Source organism: Cynoglossus semilaevis, chromosome Z (genome assembly GCF_000523025.1).
Source record: "Cynoglossus semilaevis isolate Cse_v1.0 chromosome Z, Cse_v1.0, whole genome shotgun sequence".
Classification (NCBI taxonomy): Eukaryota; Metazoa; Chordata; class Actinopteri; order Pleuronectiformes; family Cynoglossidae; genus Cynoglossus; species Cynoglossus semilaevis.
Genome location: NC_024328.1, coordinates 14,797,599 through 14,814,126, shown reverse-complemented (window position 1 = coordinate 14,814,126; position 16,528 = coordinate 14,797,599). Strand labels below are relative to the sequence as shown.

The window sequence follows — 16,528 nt, the reverse complement described above, 5'->3', positions numbered from 1 at the left end:
TTTCCTCCAGCGTTTCACCTGCGTGTGATGCTCCCTCTCCACGTCCCGCGCCGTCACGGGCACCTCCAGGATCTGCAGCAGGAAGAGATGGAGTTTTTTTTTTTTTTTTCAAAATTTTCACGTCTCGCTCACTGTGCTTTAAAACACTCGCCTCTCGGACCAGGAATCCCTCCTGCATGTATCGACTTTCAATCGCCCTGAGAAGCTCCATGGTCTCGTACTGGCCCTGACAGGCCTTCAGCTTCTCCCGGGTTCCCAACATGGACTTCAACAGCACCAGACCCACACGGAAGATTATCTTCACTCCTGAGAGGAAGACGGAGAGATCAAAGGGCGGGAAAAAAAGAAAAAATAATTTAATTTTTAAATCCGAATAATCACAGGGTCGCAGTGGATTCAACGCGATGAATCAATCATTATTCAACATGTTTCTATGCGACTATAGAAAAAAATTGCGTCAATAGCGCATGACAGCATGTAGATGGAGGTGTTGCACGCCTGATTGTATTAGTGGCAGATGCGTCACGAATCAGTTAAAAAAAATTGGTACAAATAAGTGACAATTCACATGGGTTGAAATTAAAATTTGCGTTATCGCAAAAAGTCACTGGTCATACCATGATAGTACACACTCCAGTACAGTAGGTGGCGGTAGGTCCCTATGTAGGCTAAGTGACAATCAGGTGTTGGAAAAGCGGCCATTTCAGTTGGTAATGATATGATATTTTTGCGAGAGTTCTTACAAATAAAAAAATGAACGGACCTTCCTGGAGTCGAGATGGAATTTTACGCCCGAGGTTCTTCAGTGAACAGAAAACATTTTCCCACGTTAATCATTCCGATCATTCATACATCCACATCGACTCCCCCACCCCCCAAACTCCCCCCGTTCATTGGTCGTTACCGTCACAGAGGAACATGTCCCACACGCGCAGCACGGACGACCAGGGCAGCGTCCTAGAGAAGGCGCACATGAACCACTCGGTCATGTAGAGGATGGGGTCGATCTTGTGCTTGTCCAGGTGGCGGAAGGCCACGGCGGAGACGCGGCGCAGCAGAGCGAACAGGATCTCCCCGTCCAACTGTATCGCTTCCTGGAGGAGGACACGGCAGATGAGGTGCGTAAGACAACAAAGGCTTTGGTACTCTGGCATCGTTGGGGGCTACAACCCTAAATATATAGACACGTGGATGTAACCAGTCCAGGTGCATCGTGTTACTTTGACTGGACTAGTATGTATATATATGTATATGTGTATATGTATATAAATGCATATGTGTATACTTATATATGTATATGTGTATGTATGTATATATGTATATGCATATATAGGCATATATGTGTATGTGTATGTGCGTATGCGCATATGTATACATGTGCATATGCGTATATGTATATATGTGCATATGTGTATATGTATATATGTGCTTTCTTCTTTTTCTTTCGACTTTGTCCCTTTTTTTTTTTCAGGGGTTGCCACAGCAGATCATTGATTTCCATCTCTCCCTGTTCTCTGTATCTTCTACTCTGACTCCAACTATCTGCATGTCCTCCCTCACTGCATCCATATATCTCCTCTTTGGCCTTCCTCTCTTTCTCCTACCTGGTAGCTCCATCTCTAACATTCTTCTACCGATATGGATGTGTATATACCGATATGTATATATGTGCATATGCGTATATGTGCATGTGTATATGTATACATGTGCATATGTATATGTGCGTATATGTATATATGTATGTATATATGTATGTATGTGTGTGTATGTACTGTATATATATGCATATGTATGTATGTATGTGTATATATATGTATGTATAGCCTTACTTCTAAAACCACCATCTGATCTACTTCTATGGACTTTCTATGGTTCTATGGTTTGTCTCTGTGTTCGACTCTTTTTAATTCTTATAACCCTTCCCTTATAACTCCCTCTTAGAATCTTCTAGATTCCACAGGCTACATTCTAATTAGACACATTTACTGTCGTTCCTTTTGGGTACGTAAATAACAATTAAAGTGTTTGACAAGGCCTAAATATTTATAAATGATCTCAGAACCGCAAATGTCGCAAGTCTGTGAAGGCCAAAGAACATTCCAGATTTTACGTTAGCGACAATCACAGCCTTACCAGTCCAGGGCTGTAGTAGCCGGGGAGATACTTCTCACAAATTTGGACCAATCCCCAAAAGGCATCCTGCGGACATGAGCACACAGTCAGAGGGTCAGAGGTCGCCGTTTGGCCGCTCCAAACTACTACTACTACCGCAGTCAGACAACTAGAGGTTTGTTCCGCAGCTCCGGAGAACATCCTCATAAGGAAATGTTCTTGAAGTCATCTTTCCGATCTCTGGAGCTGCTCCAGGATCGACTGTATTTCTGAATGACTTCATCCAAACAGTCGCTGCGACTGTGTTTAAAAATACACTCCAACTACGTCACTCATTTAGAAACCAAACGGTCAAAGGAGGCCCTGAGGATCTTCACTTGCTTCCGTCATCTTCTACCAATTAACCCTTCCGAGGCTACGGTCAGCAGCCAATGGATGTGACGAGCAACCGGTTGACTTGCGAAAAGTATATGTAATTAAATATTCTAGTTTAAATTTACTAAAAAAAATAAATTAAAAAAAATGTACTCCTGTTTAGTTGGAGACAATGCTAATATAATGGCTGCTGCCTCCTAGTGGAAGAGGATTGCATTGCACTTTGACAAACAAAAAAAAAATTATTTGCAATAAATACTAGTTTTGGGACGTTGGATAATTTTCCTCGGCACACTAGTGCACATCTGCCACCTTGTGGCGAGAAAAATATAGCATGCCTTCAGAACTTTTGCCTTTTAAAAATGGAAGAAAAATGAAAAAAAAAAATGAAAAAAAAACGGAATATTCCATCATTGACATAGTAAAGTGACGGCATACTGCAATACTTTTTTCGGTATTTCTGGTCGGAGTATACAGAACCTCAGCAGGCATGTGCATGAGCAACACGGCGGCTATAGGAGCCTGGGCCTGGCAGTATCCCTCCTCTGGCCTGTAGAGGGTGTAGGCCTTCAGGACGCGAAAAAGGTCCCGCTGCCTGTGAACACAACAGGTAGAAAATTAGAGGAATTTTCACACCAAACATAGGCTGGAAGTTCTGTATTTTTCATAGTATACGTTAGAGCAAAGTATTACTGTCACATGTCGGGGAACAAGTTATAAGTTACGAATTTATTTCTAACAACAAAGAACGTGGGTTAAACGTCTTATTCCTGATCACTGAATCCATCCGTCCTCCGTCTAAACAATTCCACCAACAAACTCCGCCTCCTCTCTTCACACTGACCAATAGCATCAGTAAAAGTTCATCCATTTTTTTTTCTGTATGGATTTTTTTTTACTTTTTGGTCGCATTTTTCATTTGTGTTCCTTCCATGAAGTCCACGTTCAGTTGTCACGAAAACAGACGGTGCCCTCTTGTGGCCAAACATGGTACCACGTAACAGTGTTTCCCAAGCTTTTCTTCTACTTTAAATTTACTAAAAAATGTACTCCTGTTTAGGTGAAGACGACGCTGATATACTGGCAGGAATTGAAGAAAGACACTCGGAATTTTTTTTTTGACAATTTCCTTTTTTGGTTTTAATAGCCATCTGTTAGCCACCTAGCGGAAGAGGGTTTCATTGCACTGCACGTCACACATTGACGAACAAAGAGAAAAAATGTTTTTTTTCGCAATAAATAAAGATAGTTTGAAAGAGCAACTTGAATCTGGTAATTCCGGTGACTTACCCGTGTCCTCCTCGGGAAACGAACATCTCGTGGAAAGGAAACTGACGATGGAGGTCTTTCTCTATGGTATCCACCCATTTAGGATCTCCCGGTTGGCTGTCCAGCTCCTGGTGGAACACATTGAACTTTTATTATAGTTAAATATATTACATCATATATTAGTTGGATTGGAACTGGGGGGGTTTTAAAGGTTTGACATTTAGAGTTTCTGTAACCGAGTCGACAGAACCGAAAACAGGAAAGCGAAGGGAGTAAACTCGCTGAGTAAACACAGTGGTGAAGGGGAAGTGAAAGAAGCTTCTCTGACCTGAAACTTTCCCTGGTTCTGCTCTTTCTTCACCTTCCCCCCCGACAGGTAGAGCCACGCACGGCCTCTGAGGGCCGGAGGGATTCCTTTCTGGCACCGCAGCCTCACCTGAGTAACAGAAGGAACAAATGAGTCAAAATAATAATTTTTAAAAATAATTTTCTTCTCTAGTGATTCCAAATGTAGATCCCTCTGTTCTGATGTTATCGCAACATATCGTACGGTTCATCCTGTATCGTGATATAGTATTGTATCGCCAGATTCGTGCCAATCCATCAGTTTCTGGCCTGAAACTGATGGTACCATGTCATCGTTATGTCATCGTTTCGTCTTCATTGGTCGCAGTGCCAGGCTTTGAACAGCAGGGGGTGTACGAAAATATCAATACACTGAAATATCGCTGATCCCGTATCCTGATCCCGTATCAGAAAAAAAAAAAAAAAAAACACCTCAATATACAGTATCGTCGTCCCTATAGTATGGCAATATATCGCAATATATCGTACGGTTGATCCTGTATCGTGATACGTATCATATCGCCAGATTCTTGCCAATAGTTTTATTTCAGGGTTTATCAAAAAAGAAAATCACTTTCAAAACTGGCAAAGAGAACAATATATTCAATATATCGTCGTGCCTGTAGAAGAAGAAGCTTTATTGTCATTGTACATAATACAACGAAATTTCGTTTGGCATCTCTCACCGTAGTAGCAGCTTGACATAAGAATTAAAAAAAAAATCTGTATAAATAAATATAAATAGCTAATAAATAGCATATAAGACAGAATATAAAAAGTGAAACAGTAGTTATGACAGTATTCAAGTAAAATATTAATTTATAAAAGTGATCTGTGCATCAGGTTATTGCAACTGTCCCTTTGGATAGGAGGTAGTAGATGGTGTGTGTGTGCAGTTGTGGAATGAGATGGCGCTATGGGTCCTGCAGAAGCCTCTTTACCGCCGTGGGGAAGAAACTGTTCTTCATCCGGTTGGTACGGGTTTTTAGAACCCTAAGTCTGCCTAATGGAAGGGTGGTAAATAGAGTGTGTCCTGGGTGAATATAGAGTGTGTCCTGTAGTATCGCAATATGATGATCGTGATACTTCATTATATCGTCAAAAGTTTCAATCTATTGTGTTTCTGTGTTCACAGAAAAATTGTTAAAGTAGACCGGTGTCAACCAGTAGATCGTAAAGGGAGTGTTCGTAGTTCATGATTAAAATCAATTAAAATTAATTTTTTTTTAAATTAAGATTTTTTTAAATATATTTCTTTAACTAGCTTAGCACCAATACAACTGTTAAATCATATTGTCGTACAGCTACAGCTATTTAATCAATATATGATATATATATAAAATATATTCAGCTCATATGGCTAAATATATATAAATATATTATTAAATATATATAGATATATTATTAAATATATACATATAAATATATAAAACTCTTCTAAAAGAATATTTTCGGATCAGTAAAGGATGATTTGTACACAACTATACGTGAACAACTTTGCAAGGGTCCAAAAATAGAACCGTTCATAATCAACCGTGAAAGTCACAAGTCGCACAGAAAAAAAACGATTAAGCAGAAAAAAAAAAAAAAAAAAACTTTTCACTTTCAGTGGATTTTTCTGGAACACAGAAACCGACACCTCGACTTCACTCAAGTCCCGGTACAGGAAGTCAACGCAACCCCGCCCTGAGAGTGAGACTTTTCAATGTGTCACAAAGAGTTTTATATATTTATATATATCTAATATATTTATATATATTTAGCCATATAAGCTGAATATATATATATATATATATATATATATATATATATCATATATTGATTAAATAGCTGTAGCTGTATGACATATGATTCAACAAATGTATTGGTGCTAAAGTAGTTCAAGAGATTTAATATATATATTTAAATATTTATATATTTATTTTAATTGCTCATGAAAAAAAATCAGGGCTGAACTAGTTTGACGAGTAAGCGGCCATAATAAACGCAGCGTCTTCGCCGCCGTCTCGTAGTCGTGCAAGCGATAGCTTGATAAATACCAGTTATCTTGTCTATTCCTGCCCCAACAGCACCGGGTCAGGACTGCGGAGGGGGCATATCTGCTACATCAAACTATGCTAACTGCTGTGACGCGGTATCAAACCGCCGTCTGTTAGCGTGCCGCTAACCTTGTCGAATCTCTTGATTATCCACCTGTCCCAGTGGTTGAGCATGTCCAGCCATTTGAGCTCCCTCTGTCTGAGCACGGCCGGAGGGACGTCCTGAGCTCTGGACATTTGGAATGGACAAAAGAGAAAAAAAACAGATTAGCAATTAGACATTAGCGGTTTAAACAATTGTACGAAGTGAAAACGTAAAACGCCGTTTGTTTTTTTTACATGGGCGTGTGTTTAGTAGACGATGAAACCAACAAACAAAGGTTGGTTTCACCAACGATGAAATTATGGTTTCATCGTTGTGTTGAATTTTTTTTTTTTTTTAATCAAAGCTGTGACGTTCTTCTGCAGAACGAGCTCTAAAGCACTTTAACTTGCCGTGTAATTATGTCGCTGGCAGAAAGCTGTAATTGCAGGGTCAACTGGCTTCAAAGTGTTCTTTGATTTAAAAAAAAAAAGTAGTACGTTGTACGTCGCAGCAGCATTATTAGACTTTTAGTGATTCCGAAGGACCCCCCAAAACAGTAATTAGTAGCTTTCACTTCCAGATAAAGCTAGAAAAGTTAAACCCCTGAGTCAAACAGAGAAAAAAAAATAAAAAAATTTGAAGCCAAAAGAAACCAGGGTGCCAGGGCTGTGGCCTCGAAGTCTGCCAAAAACTTCAGAACACAGACACTCCCAGAGAAGCATGCAGTGCCTGGCACAACTTTTTTTTCTTTTTACCCTCCTATCACTATTTTTGCCCCACAGAACAGGCTTTTTATAGCTGTGAGGCGAGAGATCAAAAAACACCCAAAATGGGTTTCGGTTAAACCCTTTTAAATGGAAACCATGCGGCGGCGCTGTCAGTAAAAAGTAATGTTTAGGGGGAAAAAATTTAATAAATAATTGTTTTAATTAAGCTAATAATGACTAGTCAACTAACGACGTCATTATGGGTAATTTTAATGTCGATGTTGTCAACGGTCAAATGTAGCATCTGGACTCGTCTAGCAAAGAGTTTTTCCCCATAGAATTAACGGTTTTAATTGTTGTCAAAATGAAAAAAATCTGATAAAAATGTCTTATAAGCATCTTTTAAATTATTGTCAGGCAACTGTCATCAAATATTAACTTTTTTTTCTCTGTAATTATCCGTGTCTGCTGTCGTGTTTAGCTAGCTAAATGTTTGTGTTCGGTGTTTTATGTTGTCTGCTAACTGCTAACCTTTTAGCTCGTTATGCTAAATAATTTAAGCATTAACTCTCCCTTCCACACGTTATGTCTAACTTTTTCTAAAATAAATTTACGTTTTGGTGACTTTTTAAAAAAAAACTTTTAGCAAATACTTGGGGAAACTTTTAGCTAATTCGGTTAAATTTGACTGCCGCTGAGTTGTTTCAGTAGTATAGCTAGGTGTACGTTAGCTAGCAGCGACGAAATAAAAGAACTTTAGCGTGACACGGGAGGAAACAGTAAACCCAAGGGTGTGTTTATATTATATTGTTGACCACGGACTGTCTGACTGAGTCAGACCATGGGCAGATGTAGAAACCCCGGGTGCCACGCAGCTGGTTGGGGAGAGGCAGCGACACCACCACGACAACAACACTAACTCCGGGAGTTCTACGTCGTTACGAAACTACGTTAACAAAACACAACACAAATAAAGATAATTTCCAAAATGGCCGTTGTCTAAAATGTAGTATTTTAATTTGTCTGTCGAAAAAAAAAGTTGCTGAAGTTTGAACTTACGACTCCTCCGAGTACTGCTGCGCTCCGCCGATGAATCCATATTTGTCCGTTCGTCTATCGCTGGTGAAGCCGTTGATCTCGGAGTCGGAGCCCAGGGAGCTCTCGTCGTCTATGTGGCTGCTGCTGACGGTTCGGATACTCCGGGTGTCCACGGACTCGCGGCCGTTTTCTATTTTGGCCATAGAAACGGAGACACACGGCTAGCCGCCTAGCCAGCGTTCAGCTAAGGCAAGCGAGCTCGTTGACAGCCGACCGTCAAAAGTGCTGCTCCCCCGCATACGCTGCTCGATCAAACCGCAACGACGTCATTGTATCTCCGCATTCAATTTTTACTTTTTTTTTTTTTTTTTTTACTTTTTAAGCAAATGCTATCATATGGTTCGCCACGACAGGACGACGTTTGTATCAGTCAGCTGGGAAAAAAAGGCGAACTTTTTCACAAAAGCAAAGGGTTATCTCGTTAATCATAAACTGCTAACGCGCTTAGCATTTAACTAAAAAAAAAAAGATTTCGGCAATGCTCTTTAAGTTGCCTTTATATTCAGCAACTACATATGACAGTAAGTTATTGTTTAAAAAATAAATAAATCCAACCGATGGAGTCTCTGTTGTCAAATCATCCCATAGAAGTCTGCTGATCCCGGGCTACTGAGAGACTCAGTGTCGCCCTAGGCTGTTTTCAACACTGTCTATCCTTCACTCCCCCTAGTGGTTTCACTCGGAGACAGTTTTTTTTTTAATGTTTGAAATGTGGATTATTACATTACAAATAATAAACTTTGCGTGACTCTAAACCAAAAATAAATGAATAAATCGTATTCCTTGTTAAGGTCTGATATGTATTTTTTTTATTTCACAATTTTTATAATTATAACGAAATACACAGGGAAATCTGATCCTAATTATACAAGTCCAGTAAAAATCGAACTTTATTCTCAGAATTCGGCCGTAAAAAAAAAATGTTAAAAATAAATAAATAAACTAAAAAAATTTTAAAAAACTTTTAAAAAAATTAAAATTAAATTTAAAAAAAAAACTTAAAAAATTACTTCGGCCGAGCACCAGAAACTTTTTTATTTTCCCATGTCCCTTTAAGAGCTCCGTTGAGCTAAGTGAAAACTAAATTTTATATTTAACGTCCGATTTCAGAAAGAAAAAAAATTCCATCCATTATCTACCGCTTATTCCCTCGGCCGCGAGGGGTCGCTAGAGTCAAAGCCAGCTTTGGATGCCTTTAAATAATAGAAAATTTTCAGAAATCAAAAATAAAAATGATTAGATTTTAATGTCAGATTTAAGGTGAAACAACAAGAGATTTAATTTTACTACAAACTTTACTTAATTAACGTAACATAAACAAACGTAGAAACTGATGAATTAATGTCCAACTCCGCCCCAATCATGTCAAAGTTAAACCTTAGCCCCCCCCTGTTCTTAATGCATCACTACCAATAACATTTCAGCATCTACTGCGCCATCTTCAGGTCTATAAATGGAAGACATAAAAATCATATTTTTTTTTATTGAAACTATTTTAATAACACATGTCGATACAGTCAGTTTCTCCATCTTCAACAAATTAAAGTTTGTCATCAACATACTTTTCCGTGAGCACGCGGTTTTATTAGCATCTTGAGGAAACAGGCTAAGCATGTAATAGACGATAAACAGCCGTGAAGCTAAATGCAGTCGACAACGGTCGTACTAACGTAGTATTAAGCGATAAAATCCACCAGCAGGAGAAGCAGTTTTTTTTTTCTTGTCTTGCTGCTCGTCTCACTTCCTCCTTCCTCCTCTCTCCTTCAGGGCCAGGTGGATGACTGAGCCGTTGTTCATGTTGTAATAAGCCAGCGAGTTGGAATCTTTGATGAAAATTCCCTGTAATGAAATAAATAAATAAATAAATAAAAATTTAAATTAGTAAAAAAATAAAAATAATTTCTTCAATTCATGCCAGTATATCAGCGTCGACTTCAACTAAACAGGCCAGAGATTTTAGTCAATTATGAGGTCATTTAAACTAGAAGATTACTTTATTTCTTTACATATTTTTTGTGAGATTTTTTATATGTGCCGTACTCAGAAAAGGTTAGGAAACACATCGGTTAAAGTCAGGGGTCTTCAACAGTTTCCAGTACAAGGATCTCCAAATTGATGAAAAGTTAGAGCAGGCAACCCTAACATATACATGTGCTGTAAAGTTTTTCTATAAAATATATCATGGCTCCAAAAGTTAGAAAACACCGATTTAAACAAAAAACAAAAAATAAAAATCTTCCCCTGCATTACCTCAGTTGACCTCCTAGGTGTCCCTATTTCTCCATCAAAGACCCTTTTGTGAGTCTATATTATCTACTGACTTGGACTTAGAAGGACTTGGCTTACCTCATACTGTAACTTCTGTTTTCCAGCTGGCATCCCTGTGGCTTCGTGGATTTTGACTTTAATAACAGACACCTGTTGACACAGAGCAAATGTTGACTCATTGATCAGAACACGGAGCAGAGCGAAGGGGGCGCCAGAGATTGAGAGTCAAGAAAGACTATTACGGTTAGATATTCACACACCTGGTCGGTGAGCGGGACGGTAAAATTCAGAACCTGGCCGCTTAGCTTCCATTCCGTCTTGTCCTGCATGTTGGGAACTTGTACTTTAACCGCCACAGGACCCTGAAAAAAAGACGAAAATGGACATTTGAACAGCGGATATTTGATACGACAAGTAAACGACGAGTAAAAGTACGACAATACAGCCGTCCCTCGTTTATCGCGGTAGATAGGTTCCGAGGCCCTGCCGCGAAAACTGAAGTAGTGACACCATATTTATGCTCAGTAAAATGATGATGACTTTCACGTCTCTCCACAGGGTGGTGCCATTTTTGGGGCACCTCTTCCACTGTATCCGTAGTAGTAGCAGGAACCGGCTCTTTTTTTGCAAGGCTGCAGAAACATTCCGATCCGCAGTTGCTTCCGCTGCTTCTTTTTCCAGTCGAAGAGTAGCTTGTAGGCAGTTGCGATGTCGTCCATTTTATCGCGAAACTGGACCGATCGAACTGTATCGTCGTCCCCATTCCTGTGACATCTCTCGCAGATCCAAATCCAGGATACAGTATATTTTATATATAGTTTTCAAAAACACGCAAAGTCGTGAATCCACGAATGATGAGTCGCGAAATAGCGAGGGACTACCGTACTATAAAATGTTTTCTTAATTATTTTTGCTTTTTCAAACCTTATTCCTGCGCAGGAACTCCTCCTCTGGCAACAGGTTGTCTTCTGTCTTCATCTTCTTGTTGACTGGCTCGTCGTCATGAGGTGGAGGTGGGTGGGCAGGTGGCGCCGGAGCACTGGGTGGCTGAGGTACTGGTGGCGCTGGGACAAATGCTAAAAAGAGACAAAAAAAGGTCATTTTATTACTAAAAACAATTTTGTTTTGCACATTTAAAAAATATCAACAAAGTGTCCTACCAGCTGGAACAACCATGGGCGGCGGTCTCGGAGCCATGATATGCGGTGCTGTCGGCGGCATGGGAACCACGTTGATGCGTGGGGCGGAGATCATGGGAGGCACTTGCGCCAAGACCTGTCCCGGTGCAAGGCGGACGACGGGGGCCACGGGCGGCCGTGGAATCACAGGGACAGCAGACAGGAGAGTGGTGCGCACTGGTGGCGGCATCGGCTGGAGGACACAAGTGCATTATGGGTATACGCGTACACCGCGAGAAGGGCATTCTAAACAGATTGGAGACCGTGAACTCACAGTCATCGGTGGGCGGGGCATCGTGGTGATGGGGGGACTGGGTTTGGGTAAACTGGAAGCCGAGGATGGGATGGGAGGCTGATGGTGAATATCGCTGGGTTTGCTGGGTCCGATTTTCTCCTTGGTGTCGTCTTCTCCCACCAGGCCTTTGGCTTTGTGGATGGCTTCGATCTGCTCCTGCAGCGTGATGTTAGCCTGCGCTGCCTGCTGGGTACGAGCCATGCTCCCAGAATGGCCATCCCAGGTTACCTTTAAGGAAAAATCAAAACTTACTTCTGTGTGAACACAAATTACGATCTGCCCCCCCACCGCTTTAGCCTCCCTCAACTTGCTTTGTTGACCAATAAAAAAAAACATCTCAGGTTATCGTAGTCGTTAACAGTTCATTTTGGTGATATCACGTATTCCAAGACATGTGCGGTCTCTGTACGGTCAAACACAACGGATGAACTTTTTTTATGAACGGTCATGACGTGCGGTGCAGTATGTAGCGGTTAGCACGCCAGCTAACCTCGGAAGCAGAGAGTCCCGGGTTCGATTCTCAGAAGAACCACATACTCCTCTTGTAAGACACTTACTGGATAAAAGTCTTTTTTTTATTTTTAAAATATCACGGGCCTCGCTTCATTTCTTCGACTCGGTCCCTAGAAGAAGCTCGGTCGCCCTCACCTTTTCCTCGGGCTTCTGGATCTCTTCTTCACCAATCTTTTTACCGATGGCGGTCTCTTCCACACCGAAGATATCGGTACGCCTCTCGGCCAGTTGCTTCAGACTGCTCTCGATGTCCAACCCGGGAGCGTAGACCTCGTCCTCGATTTGCCGCTCCTTGATGACGCGGTCCCTCTGCTCCAGCCAGCGTGGATCCAGCAGACCAATACGCATGTGCTCCTGCATCTTACTGGCTGGGATCTTCTCGCCGGTGATGGGTGAGATGAGGTACTCGTCAGGAACTGCCACTGAAGGCGGAGGTCTAGAAGCTGGAAGGAGAGACGGAAGAGAAATTAGTTGATCTTCTCATGGCATGCGGTGGTAAGCGATAAAAAAAATGTCACCTTTGGGGTCGTAGTCCTTGCGAATGATGACCTGGTCTGGAGTTGGAGGCAGTGGAGGTGGCATCGGGTTGTCGGGCGGCAGAGGAGCTTTGATGCCCATGTCCTCATCATCGGATCCCTGAAGAAGAAAAGTTCACCACGTGTGTTATTGACACGGTCCGCTGTTGTCACGACACCAGTGGAATGTTGACCACGTCTACGACTTCCTACCTCATCCATGTCCTGAACCTGAGTGTCCTGGTCAGGCTGCGAGGGCTGGCAGTGGTCCCGGCGCTCTCTCTCGTCCTCTTCGTCTTCACTCTCAACCTCCATCTCCACCTCCTCACTCTCGCCGTACTTTTCGTAGCGCTCCTGGATCAGGATACGAGCGCCGAGCTCCTCTGGTGTGGTTGGTGGTGGGAAGTGACCTGGGGAAGACGGACGGACGGGTGGAAATTTAGATTGTTCCGTTGTGGCAATATTTAGACGGGTAGATCCAAAGATACAAATTGAGTGCAAAACAAAAGTGACCTTGTTCATTGGGCTGGAAGTCCACGGTTTCCACAACGACAAAATCGTGCCAGTCAATCTGAGCATAGGCCACCCTCTCCTTCTCTCGTTCCTCCTCTTCCTTCTTTCGTTCACGCTCCTGGTACTTTGCCCACTCCACTCGGTATCGTACCTGGTGGTGAAATATCGTGATTAATGAATTGACGATATTAACTTTTTGCCAATATCCGATATGGTACAAACACTTAATTTCCGATTCCGATCCCAAATGGATACCGTTATACCCGACCCAGCTGCAAAATGAGCTGCAATGCTACCATCTAGTGGTTTTTTCTTTCATATACAGTCGTTTTTTCGCAAGAATAATTTTTAGGCTACATCATTTGGCGAAACCCAGGCATCGCATTATGGGGTTTTCATTATTTGTGAAAAAAACGATAACAGATATTACATAATTATGCTAATATCGGTCAGTCAACGTTATCAGACATCCCTAAATCCAAGTCATCATTTACCTGGTCCATGACCTCTTTTGCATTCTCCGACTCTTTCTTCAGCTTGACCAAAAGGCCTTTGGGAGGAATGAGTATCTAGAGGTGGACAAGACCGAGACACGGTTAGGCTTGGACTCGTAAACACAGAGGATAACCGAATCAGAGGGACGTTTTTAAAAAGGGTCACCTTAGTGTACTGTTCCACCAGTTTGGTGAAGTAGTTGAAAAGACTGTGCTGCGGCCTCAGAAAGTCAAACTGGTAGTTCCGCTGCTCTTTCTGCATTAGCTGAGTGAGAAACTGTCGGCCGTTGCGAGCGACGAACTGAGCGGTGAGTTTGACAACGTCCAGGTCGAAGGCGGAAATTGACGGAGGGTCGGCGATGAACTCGAACTCAGCCGGAGGCTCTTTAGGAATGACCGTCTCCTGGATGACCTGCGACTGCACCTGTCAAGAACATCAATCATAATCAGTGTATACAGTCCCCCGGTGGTCAGTTTGATCTAAACGTGTATTTAGAAGTGTATTCGTATTACCTTTTGAGGCAGCTGCTGGGACTGCAGCATGGTCTGCTGCATGACTTTAGGCACGGCCGCGGACGGTTCCTGCGCTTTGCCCTCCTTAAATTCATTGACCTTGTGGCGGTAGTAGGCATGGTAGGGGTCGTTGGGATTGAGGAAATTGAATTTCGGATTGTTGATTTCATTTTGACGAATTCTCGCCTCAAACTCCGGTCCATTTCTGTGAAACGAGAACTTAGCTTTGTTTAAAACAAACTTGCATCATAAACAGAAAACCAGGGTGAAAAAAAAAGATTACAACCAACCTGGCGACAAAGCTAGCGGTCTTGTCAACTATGTTGCGGACCTCCGGTGGTGGGTATATGATGCCGACGATGGGCTTGGTGGCTGGGGTTTCTTCTGGGGTTGCTATGTCATTCTGTCCAAAATAAAAAAACACAAAAACAAAACGCACCTTTCAGACCTGCGAGTAAAATAAATTATAAATCATACGCTAAAATAATAACTTATATAATATATAGCTTAATTAAGAATCTTTTTCTTAACATTTGCTACAGAAGAGCCATACCCGCCATTTTGGGAACCATAATGGCACCGGGGTGACATTAAACCCAGTGCATAAACAATAAATAAACACGTAATAAACCAGAAGTCGCCGGCACCGGAAATAGCTTTTTATATAATAATTTAGTAATAAATCTGTTGTTAGAATAAAAACAGCTATTGTTTATGGTCTACTGGTTAAATGTGAGCTTTAAAATATTCTAAACATGTAACTGGAAATAAAAGGCAACAAAACCGCGAACCTTCCAATGAACGTTAGCTTATAGCCGTAAACAGCAGCGGGGCGGCGGCGTTAGCTGAATGCTAACAAAATAAACGTTTGGCCCGTTGTGCTATGTTATACGTAACTTCTAGCGTGTATATTTATTAATTTATTTAACGATATGAATCTTTTACCTCCAATTTAACGGGTACGTCGGCATTACTAGCAGTAGTTAACCTGAAACGAGGACTTTACCTTGTTGTTCGGCTCTGGTTGAACTATTTGAACAGGCCTGGGCGGCATGGCGGCGTCTTTGTGGAAAACCGGAAGTGACTTGCAAAACCTACCTCCCCAAAACAAACGTAGATTAAATACAAATATGCGGGTTTTTAAAAAAAAACTTAGAGTGTGGTACATGTAGACATTTTAGTCACGAAAAGACCGTAGCGCTACTCACAGCGTCGCGGTGTCGTTGACCTAATGGACGCGTATCACTTCCGGTAACACGCCGCAAAGCACGACGGGTGTTGTAGTACCGTATTCTAGCGTTAGTTTCCACGGAGATGTGTAGCAACAAGCGGGACGCGCTCGCACTTCTCGACCCTCGGTCATGAGTCAGCTCCTGGATCACCAGGACTGTATCGAAAGACTTCAAAAAGATCTCGTCGACCTCCAAGGTGCCGTTCTGGATGTTTTCTCGAGAACCGGACCCGTTCGTGTTCCCTCCTGGAAGTTCCCCGATAAACTGTCCTGTCACCTGGACATGGTGGCTCTGCTGGACGAGTACGACTTTGTGGACGGAGACGGTGCGTCGAATCAACACTCCCGCGTAGTTCTACTAGAACTCGTGATTGACAGGTAGGAACGTCCGTCTAGGTATCCGCCCACCCTACTGTTGACATGTCATTCTACTGCACGCGTGGTTGATATTTGTGTTTTCCCCACGCGCAAGGCTCCTGCTTCTCCTACAGAGCTTCGATTTCTACACTCAGAATGTGAGGTGCATCCAGCAGAGAGCGCCAACCCCACAGAAAGGATGCCCGTCAGTTGGCGCGGTGGTCAAAAACTATTGGAGCGCTTTACTTAATTTTGTCGGCACCGCTGTAAGTAACACCCTGTTCCTCTAACACATTGTTTCCCAAAGACTGGGTCGCGACCCTCAGGTGGGTCGCAAGAGATATTTTTTAAGGTCATCTCGCATTGTGTGTTTTTCATGCTTTCCTTCTTTTCCTTACATTACTTCGAAGGACATCAATGGACCTCAGACAAAACCCAAAGGATTTGACTGTAGCACCACAGCGCCACCAACACACCCAACCCCACTGCTGCAGCCGAGAACCGAAGACTCTGGTCGTCGCTCTTCTGCCTCGTCGTCTTCTGCCTCGTCGTCTTCTGCCTCATCGTCTTCAAGCTCTTTTCATTTTTTGCCACAGAGCCAGGCGGCCTTCAGCTCTTCCG

General features: G+C 42.3%; 2 protein-coding genes and 1 pseudogene across 3 annotated transcripts in view; 1 reads left to right on the top strand and 2 right to left on the bottom strand.

Moving 5' to 3' along the window:
* The window catches only part of LOC103398043 (TBC1 domain family member 10A-like), a 10,182-nt gene extending 1,528 nt beyond the window's left edge, over nt 1-8,654 (bottom strand). Inside the window, 10 exon segments of the mRNA XM_008336530.3 lie at nt 1-6; nt 9-72; nt 152-306; nt 905-1,094; nt 2,134-2,199; nt 2,968-3,082; nt 3,778-3,884; nt 4,085-4,192; nt 6,270-6,369; nt 7,992-8,654. The exon segment at nt 1-6 is cut by the window's left edge and continues 1,528 nt beyond it. Of these exon segments, the coding sequence (XP_008334752.2) occupies nt 1-6; nt 9-72; nt 152-306; nt 905-1,094; nt 2,134-2,199; nt 2,968-3,082; nt 3,778-3,884; nt 4,085-4,192; nt 6,270-6,369; nt 7,992-8,173 (1,093 nt within the window). The 5' untranslated portion in view covers nt 8,174-8,654.
* Nucleotides 8,655-9,504: 850 nt separating this feature from the next.
* On the bottom strand, nt 9,505-15,665 carry sf3a1 (splicing factor 3a, subunit 1). 2 transcript variants are annotated; one of them, XM_008336529.3, is made up of 16 exons: nt 15,528-15,665; nt 15,326-15,413; nt 14,610-14,722; nt 14,320-14,524; nt 13,973-14,230; nt 13,807-13,881; nt 13,313-13,463; nt 13,013-13,209; nt 12,803-12,920; nt 12,420-12,727; nt 11,751-11,999; nt 11,459-11,669; nt 11,223-11,374; nt 10,559-10,660; nt 10,377-10,448; nt 9,505-9,869 (listed from the first exon to the last, which is right to left on the bottom strand). In XM_008336529.3, exons 2-16 carry the CDS (start codon nt 15,371-15,373, stop codon nt 9,768-9,770), a joined length of 2,361 nt encoding a protein of 786 aa, XP_008334751.1. In that variant the 5' UTR covers nt 15,374-15,413; nt 15,528-15,665; the 3' UTR covers nt 9,505-9,767. The 2 variants fall into 2 exon arrangements, with proteins under 2 accessions (XP_008334751.1, XP_024909041.1); XM_025053273.1 differs by lacking the exon at nt 15,528-15,665 and having other exon boundaries at nt 15,326-15,498.
* LOC107990268 (coiled-coil domain-containing protein 157 pseudogene) lies at nt 15,655-15,932 on the top strand (annotated as a pseudogene).
* The last annotated feature ends 596 nt before the right edge of the window (nt 15,933-16,528 follow it).

What these genes read in the sequence shown, in the direction of transcription:
- sf3a1 (XM_025053273.1), bottom strand. Translation starts at nt 15,487, where the DNA reads ATGTACCACACTCTAAGTTTTTTTTTAAAAACCCGCATATTTGTATTT. An exon ending in CAAAAGAGGTCATGGACCAG is followed by an intron (nt 13,464 to 13,806) that starts GTAAATGATGAC and finishes TTTCACCACCAG; the next exon opens with GTACGATACCGAGTGGAGTG. An exon ending in TGCCCCGCCCACCGATGACT is followed by an intron (nt 11,670 to 11,750) that starts GTGAGTTCACGG and finishes TGTGTCCTCCAG; the next exon opens with CCGATGCCGCCACCAGTGCG.